The 8,616-nt window shown below is 38.2% G+C and overlaps 1 protein-coding gene across 1 annotated transcript; it reads right to left on the minus strand.

Moving 5' to 3' along the window:
* Positions 1-349: 349 nt before the first annotated feature.
* LOC122825212 (hydroxycarboxylic acid receptor 2-like) lies at positions 350-3,828 on the minus strand. The gene is made up of 3 exons (XM_044106417.1): positions 3,462-3,828; positions 2,803-3,356; positions 350-2,455 (listed from the first exon to the last, which is right to left on the minus strand). Exons 2-3 carry the CDS (start codon positions 3,352-3,354, stop codon positions 2,000-2,002), a joined length of 1,008 nt encoding a protein of 335 aa, XP_043962352.1. The 5' UTR covers positions 3,355-3,356; positions 3,462-3,828; the 3' UTR covers positions 350-1,999.
* Between the last annotated feature and the right edge of the window lie 4,788 nt (positions 3,829-8,616).

Below are 8,616 nucleotides of genomic sequence, written 5' to 3' on the forward strand. Positions count from 1 at the left end.
AAGATGTCTGATAAAAAGCTGAAGAAAAACAGCGACTGAATGTTAAAATGTGACTAAAAATGTTGTTTAGAAAAGAATCTGTTTACGAATGTGAAGCCAAGTTAATGCAGAGGATTATTTATTTACATTTTTGCCTCCAAGAGATTTGTGTGTCCTTCTGTTTTAAAATATTTTAACCTGCTTTGATTCGGTAAAACCTGTCATTCTAACAGATTAAACTAACCAAACAACACAAAGTTATAATAGTTATATAACATGTGATTATTTCTACCATTTTAGCTTGAGATTGGATGGTTGTGTTATTTGTAATTTGCACATTGTGACTGTAGATATCACTCATACTCACACATTGAAGCTTTGCTTTAATTGTTTGTAAAAAAAAATACACATATAGATTAAATGTTTGCATAAAGGAGCAGAGAGTAGAAATTAAATGTTATATTTAAATACGTTGTATTTGGAAAAATCACACCCTACACCTTTATTTACAGCACAGAAGTATTTACACAATAACTCTTGTAAACAAAAGCCATTTTTTGGGTGTATGATGTCCAAGTGTTTGTCACATATCAGTGCAGAAGACATTTACTGTTCACTTTACGACGTGATAAAAGCAATGACAGATCGCACAGAGAAAGCACAACATTTACCTTTCAGGCCACAGTTGTAAAATGTTTGCTTGGTCCAAAAACAGGAAAATATACTGCAACCAAACACGGTGGTGGCAACATGGTGATATGGGATTACTTTTCACTACAGACTCGACCCAGAATAAATTTGACAGTTTATTTTTGAACACATAAAGACACATTCTTCCAAAAAAAAAAAAAAATACATTATTAATGTAGTAAACAGGTGAAATTTGAGAGAAGTGAGCAAATTAAACAAATTAAACATTTTATGTGTTTGTAAACTTTGGGATAGTATCACATACCAGCAAACTGTTCTGAGTTTTGACAATTCTTTGTCAATATTTACTCTTTTTATGGTTCCCCACTCTGAGAGTGCAGGTGTGACCTTTAGGGAATTAAAACTATCGCCGGTTGATTCATGTTTCGACGCTGAGGTTGAAAGTTTATCCTGGAAAGACAGTTTGGGTAATAATCCATAAAGGTTGTGACTCATGGATGTCGGCGTCAGACGCAGCAGATGACAGATTATCTAGAGGAGGTTTAGTCTTTTTTTAAACAGACACAGAGCAGCTTACGGTACTCATCCTTTCTCACCTGTATTACTAAAATGATATCATTAAAATGATGTGGTTTATTCAGGTGGGGTTACTCAGTCACAGGAGGATATGTCACCTTTCTAGGTAAGAAGGAAGAGTCATTACTTCTGTTGTAATTCAGGAAAGTTTCTAGTCATATTTTGTGCTTATGTTGAAATCTGGAAAATACAACAGTGAAGAAGATCCCACCAAAATAACACAAAGTAACCTTCAAATCTCATAAAAATGAATGTAAATGTCAGAAAGAGAGGTATGTAACAAACGTAACTTGGATTACAAAATGACTTTTCTTTAGCTGCTAAAACAATCAGGTTGCATAAGTGTGGTTTGCTACTCAAAGCACTCTTGCATTTAGATTTTCAGAATAAAAATATTCTCTCAACAATTTCTGCTACAGATTTGAACAGAGGATTCCTCTAACAGGAAGGGGTTGTGTAACTCATCTCACAGTCCAAGAAGAAAAGAAAAACAGATGTGCATACTTTACTCACAACTCCCTTGAAAAAGTACTGGCAATATAAAAAAACAAAAAATCTTACTGAACTTCTGTCAACATCAGTAGAAGCTATAGATCCAGAGTTATAACCACATTAGCACTTCGTTTTACATCTAAGATATAAAATGTATTGAAATATTCCTCATATTTCTGATCTTCATAGCATAATTTAACGTAAAGCCTCTCTTGGGCCTGGAATCCGAGGCACAGTCAGTCTGGTTGTTGCACAGCAGCTATCGGCTCATAAACACCCAGCAGAACTTGAAGTCACTTTTTTAAATGACTTTGTTGCGCGCCGGTTGTGTTGTGTTTCCCATTGAGCTGATTTGCTCCGGGGGTTCTTTCACGCAAAAAGATAAGTAATTGGAGACATAAAGTGCTTTAAACTTGGTGCTACAGAAGCAGTAAATCAGCGGATCCAGCAGACAGTCCAGGTAGGAGAGGACCATGAGGCCATCAAATACCACTTCTGCAGTTATCTCAAAGTTTTCCAGCTCTGCGTTGACCCTAAAGATCAGCAGCACCATCCTGGCGATGGCGCACGGCAGAAAACAGAAGGAGAAAACAACCATGACAGTGGTCACGAGGAGGACCGCTCGCCTTAGTTTCGTCTTATCCCCAACGGATTTCTTCTTCAATCGATTGACAATGCGAACGGTGCAGTAGACCAGGATGATGAAGGGGATGAAGATCTGGGTGAAGAAAACCACCTCTCTGGCTACATCTTCAGGCTGCGGGAAAATTTATCAAACAAAACACAAATTGAGATTGTCATAAACATCAACAACCCAACAGAAAGTTCATTAAAAACTCAGCAAGTAGCTTGACAGACTTTCTCCAAGACTCTCAGCCAAATGATTGACTCATTTCCTTATTTTCAAATTAAATTATTGCATTGTATAACTGAGATGATACTGAAAAGTGTCACTAGAACTTATTGAAATGCTGTCATTAACTGTGACTCTTTTTCCTACAAAGGAGGTAAACTGGTTGCAAAAGAGTTTCAATCTCTTATGAATCACATTTTCAGTGTTTTTCCCATTTCACACTGCTGATGCAAACAAGATAAGAGCCTTACCTCCCTCCAAGAAGTCTTATTTCCCGGGCCATTTGTCTTATCGATGTCGAGGCTGTTGCAGCAGTCGAAGCTCCTCATCATGGTGGGAATGGTGAGAGGCAGAAGCAACACCCAGATGAAGATTGAGATGTAGGGAGATTTCTTCAGAACCTTCAGGAGGTTTTTTCTGCCTGGGTGCACCACGTTATAATATCGATCTATAGAGATCACCGTTAGGAAGGCGATGCTGGCGCCACGATTTAAAAACAACATAAACAGCATCGCTTTGCAGATGACGTCTGTCTGACTCCTCCTATTTCCATCAATGAAGTTATGAGCCTTGATTGGCAAACAGATCAGCAGCAGAATGTCTGCCAGCACCAGGTTGAAGAGAAAAATGTTGTTGCTGTTGGATTTCCAGAACTTGAGCTTGAATATGAAGAGGTGGAGGACCGATGCGTTCAGAGGCAAAGCCAAGATAAAAATCACAATCATCACAGCTGCATAGAACTTATACAGATCATTGCTAGCAACAGAACAGTCATTGGTGTTGATGGATGTATTTAAAGTCATGTCTGCAAATAAGAAAATAGCAGAGATGTAGAAAACAGTTAATCCCTAAAACTGAAGAACAAATTGTTCCATAAAATGTTGAAATCAGCCGTTAGATCAAGCCTTACCCTCCAAAGAACAGAGAAATCCTGTTGAACAAGTTTCTTCTTTGCCTTTGTTGTGCTTCTGAGCTCTGATTTCAGTCCTGCTGTGTGTAAAGAAGTTGCCTTTTAAAAAGTTTCAGTCCTACTCTGTGCGACAAGATCTGTGTTCGAAGTTCAGGTCAAGTGAGTGGCGTCCACTCTGAGTTTTTACTCTCTCCTGAATCTGTGGCCCCTCCTTATTGACGGAGGAGGTGAGTCATCAACTGCTTTCTATGAGAGGCCCCATGGGACAAAACTTACAAACTCTCTTACAGCGTCTGACTTTAAACTTCAGTTTCTGATTGGACCCCAGGCAGGAAAAGGCGGGTTTTCACAGACAGAAAAATGACATCGTTAGTGCTCCTACAGTAGTGTCAGCATTATTTGAAGAGTTGGATAGAAGCCGACAGCCAGCACCTGAACCCCCATCTACCATTGCGGTAAAACTCGCCGCCTCTTCGGAAATGGCAGAAAACTATCCTGCACTCGATTTAAAATAAAAGCGCACCTCCAGTTTATATCTGATTCACATTTTAAGTTTCTCTCCGGCAGTTATAAGACGTTAAAGCTTTTTGTTAATTAATTATCCTCAGTTAAAATTGGTCTTGTAGATGTGTCCCTGTGTCATCTTGAAGTGAGAGAAGTCATCGGTAGCATGTGTAAGACGGTTGGACTGCATGTGTAAGGGTTTGATAGTACATGTGAGACAGTTTGTAACTTTTGGCCCATGGGGCCTCTCATGCTTTTCCACTTTTGGACCAGTAAGGATTAAAAACCCCAGAACCAGTTTGCAAAATCTCTTTCATAGTTCTGCTTTTTTTGAGGGGCTAAACAAAACCTGGTTGCATATAAAGCAATATTTCAAAGTGCTTGGATTCCTGAATGCCCAACCGGAAACTTGTGAAGTCTTGACAAGTCGAAGTAGGAGTCGTGTCAAGACACGTTAACTTGACCTAATTTGAAAGCCAGCTGGGGTAGGAAAAAAAGCATTTCACCTTCCAGCAGAGCATGTCTTGGTTTCCTGGTGCAAGTTGTGAGAAGTTTGATCGTCTGAGTAAATCCCAGAAGCTGCAGTTTGTCCCAAAACTGACAGTTTTCAACAATGACCCAATGTCACTTTAAAAAAATTGTGCTATGAAGGGATATTTAAAGAAAAACTCCTCAGAGTACGCAGATGTGGGTCTCTGGGAATAATGGAAAGCCTACACACAGTCACGAGGAGATTGGACGCAGCACTGCCATCGGTCTATGTAAGGGAAAGTAAATGAAGCTGTGAGGAATGTTGCATCCTGAGGGAGAAACATTTTTTTAATGCGCGAGAATGGATGCTTGCCTTTGGGCCTCAAACTCTCCATGCTTTGAACACCTTTTCTACTCCAGCAGCAAATCCAGACAATGTTGCAGATTGAAACTTGTCGTCAAGGTCTTTTTCAGAGTGGAGCTCCTTCCTGGACCTGAAAGTGAAATTTAAATAATTAAATCACTCCAGATAGTGTGTATAGACCCAAATCTTTGTTGTTTCTTTAATCCTAGTAACTATGTTGGCGTTAATCATCTTTTGCCAGCCTGAGACAGGAAAACAAAGCATTATCATGCAATTCTGAAAGAAGAAAATTTCTTTGACACTCCATTTGAGTTGATTGTTATTCAGGCTAACTTAATATGCTACAGAACAGATAACTTTAAAAACTCAATACAGGTAACCCAGCCTACTCACAGCTCAGTATTGGTGGAAAATTTGCCTATTCACAGATGCTTTTCATAGAAACATAATATTTTAGATTAGATCGGGAAGCTGAAATTCATCTTCAACTTTCTTGGTATTGATTGCCTTTAAGGGAGACTGTAAACTTTAACTTTTGCTGTACAATGGACATCATCACAGAGACACACAACCGTTTACAAAGACCAGTCTGTTATGGACTTTTAGAGAAAGCCATAAAAACAGTTTTGTTTGTGTTTTTTGCGGTTTATGAAGAAAATGCACCAATAAATGACCAAGAGTTTATGTAGAATGAGTGATTCCTAGAAATATTGCACTGAACTTTTAATCCTGTCACTGAAGAGCATCAGTGTGGAATCTGCAGAGTTTAAGCTCTGATTATTTAACCCAGTGGAACATTTAATAGAGCTTTTTTGAGGATGAGAAAAATATGCAGCCAGCTGAGAACATAAACAATCAGACTACTGTTCTCAGGCAGTGAAGCCAAGTCTTGACATCACTAGACATCTTGTGTGCACAGTCTTGACATCTATAACTCTTTCTGCAGTCGACTCCTCTCACTTTGAACCGGGCCGTCTCTCACAAGGCTGAAATGTTTTGCTGTTGCAGGATCCCATTTCTCCTGTTCCACCTTTATCATTCCTCCCACATTTACATACATCTAATCTAACTGATAACATATGCAGATAAAAAGATGATCCTAACATTAATATTTCATTAATTTTACAAAGATATCAATGAATAAAAGAAGCAGAACAGCAAACTAAAAGCATGAACACACTAGCATGTTGTTTGTTGTGTATGATTGGATTGAACTGACAGCATATGTTGTAAATTGGTGCAATAAAAACAAACTGAATTAAATTAAATAATTTATCTAGCGCTGCTGAATCACAGCCAGAGTTTGGGAGTAAGTAGTTACATTTACTTGAGTAACTCTTTAGAAAAAAAAAACTACTTTTAGGAGTACTTTTACAACACTGCACTTTCTACTTTTACTATAGTATTTATTTTTTTTACTCGAGTAAAATTTCTGGATACTGAACCCAGATTCACTGAATTAGAAAGAAGCTTGTTTTAACTAAAAATCCTCCAGAAACAGACACACACCTGCAGTTTATAATAAAGTTTCACAAGCTTTACATTGAAAAAAGATATTTCTTTTGCCTGATTTCATTTTGTAATGATGTTTTCTATGTGAATTATTTTCATTTGATCTTTAAAACACAAACATCTCAACATATCTTGATATTTTTAAATATTAAATAATCGATGTTTTGATCAGTTATTCAGTACTTTATTCACCTTTATGCCCAATTTCATTTTTACCCTTACTTGAGGAATTTCTACGGCTACTTTTTACTTTTACTTGAGTAAAAATATGTTGTAGTAATACTATTTTTTTCTTGAGTAAATCTTTACCCATCACTGTTTGCAGTAAGGAGGTCCTGGGTTTGAATCCCGGCCAAGACAATGGATGAACGGATGAATAATCTACTGGATTATGATACTATTAATCTCACAATGTTAGTAACGTCCCAGTTTTGGTACAATCACATCAACAACACTGCATAGTTATAAATGTTGCAATGTTTCACTACCAATAATGTAATGGAGAGACCGCCTGCTGATAACAAAAAGTCTGTAGCTTTTTTTTTTTGCATAACAAATGTGAGCATGACCTTTTTTTTAAAAAATATCTATGATGGTCTGTTTCTGTGGTTAAAAGTAGGAAACGGAACTGGCCTTTGCTTCACAAATCCAGTTTGTTTTCCAGTATAGCATTAGCTTACATAATGAGAGCTCAACATTGACACTACTGTTTGCATAGCACCATTATCATTCAGCTTTTACTGTCTGGAGAAACCGTCACCATGATGGTTTACTGGAGAGGCGAATACCTACGAGTCAGATGAACAAACTGTCCCAGACACTCATCACTGCTTGACCCTCAGATTTTTTATAAGCAGCGGATTCATTGTTGTTCAGTGGCTTAAAGTACAAGAAGATTTTTACCAAACGACTCCTTTCAAATTTGTTCAACACTCTTCTGCTCCTCATAATGATTCATTTAGGACTTCTGTCTCAGACAACTCATTAGTCGGGAAGGTTCCTCATTGACATTCAAAGGCAGCTACAAATGTCTAGACTGCTAGATGTTAAATTCAATAAGAAAGGTTTGCTGTTCTGTTGAAGCACTCCATGCCAAAGGAATGCAATAAATGCTGCTTATTTGTATTTATCAGAAGTTGGTATAGTGCTGGATGGATGGATAAATGACATGTTTAAGGGTTAGATTAAAGTCCGGACTTTGAGTAAGCCTTGTGAAATTCAGTTTTTTTCATTTTCAGCCATTCAGAAGCAGACTTGCAACAGTATGTCTTTCAGATAGAGATAATATTGGTATTTTGCTGTAAAATCAGCCTTTTAAAATTCTATTTTAGATGTACCCAGGTTATCTCTGATCTGGACAATTTAGGTGACAAATGCAAAAACTGATGAAATCCCAGTTGTCAGAATTGCGTTATGGATTCTAATAAAAACTGAAATGTGCCACCAGCTTCTTAAAGTGTCACCTGGGACTGACCAGGTGAGTGTTGAGTCTAATTTGATCATTGTGTTCATTGCCACTTGCATTGCCTTTTATTTGTGCATGTTCTTTTAAAAACGCACTCATTTTTTAAAAATAGAACACTGTCTTTATTTTGACTCTCCACCTCTTAGCTAGACTACAGTCTTTCCAACTGAGCCTGCCTGGAGAAACCAGGAAGTTATTGTTAGTTTTCAGGCATTGAAGCAACACATTCCCAACCTTGAACATGGAAATTCAATCTACAGGCCCTGATGAAACAAAAACACAGCTCCTTCTCTACACAAGCAGCAGGTCGAGACCCGGAAAAAGCGCAGGCCCAATTCGGTCAGAGTTCAGCATCATGCTGGAACCACAGCTGCGTCTTGTCACACAGTGCCAAACAACACAAGTCGAACCTTAACACCTCCGAAACGCCGTGCATTTCCCATGCATTCCACAGCAGGAACTACTGGTAGCAGCAGTGGCTGCATTGAGGATGAAGATAACCCATCCTCCCAGTGTCACCAGTTTCCCAAGCTCACAAACCTGCATCCCATCTTCTGCCTCCAGGATTCCCGCTTTGACATACATTGGAGGGTAATTATGTCAACAACAATCCCAGTGAATTTCCTGACTGAATCCAAAGCTTTGATAAGATGAGAAAATCAATATTGACTGGAAGCTTTTCTTTAAAGCTCAATGGTAAATGATAAATGGACTGAACTCATATATTGCTTTTCCAGTCATTTTGACCATTCAAAGCGCTTTACACTAGAGTCACATTCACCCATTCGCACTCACAAACACACACTGATACACAGATCGGTAGGCACTTTGGGTTTAAG

This window comes from Gambusia affinis, linkage group LG22, assembly GCF_019740435.1.
Source record: "Gambusia affinis linkage group LG22, SWU_Gaff_1.0, whole genome shotgun sequence".
Lineage (NCBI taxonomy): Eukaryota > Metazoa > Chordata > Actinopteri > Cyprinodontiformes > Poeciliidae > Gambusia > Gambusia affinis.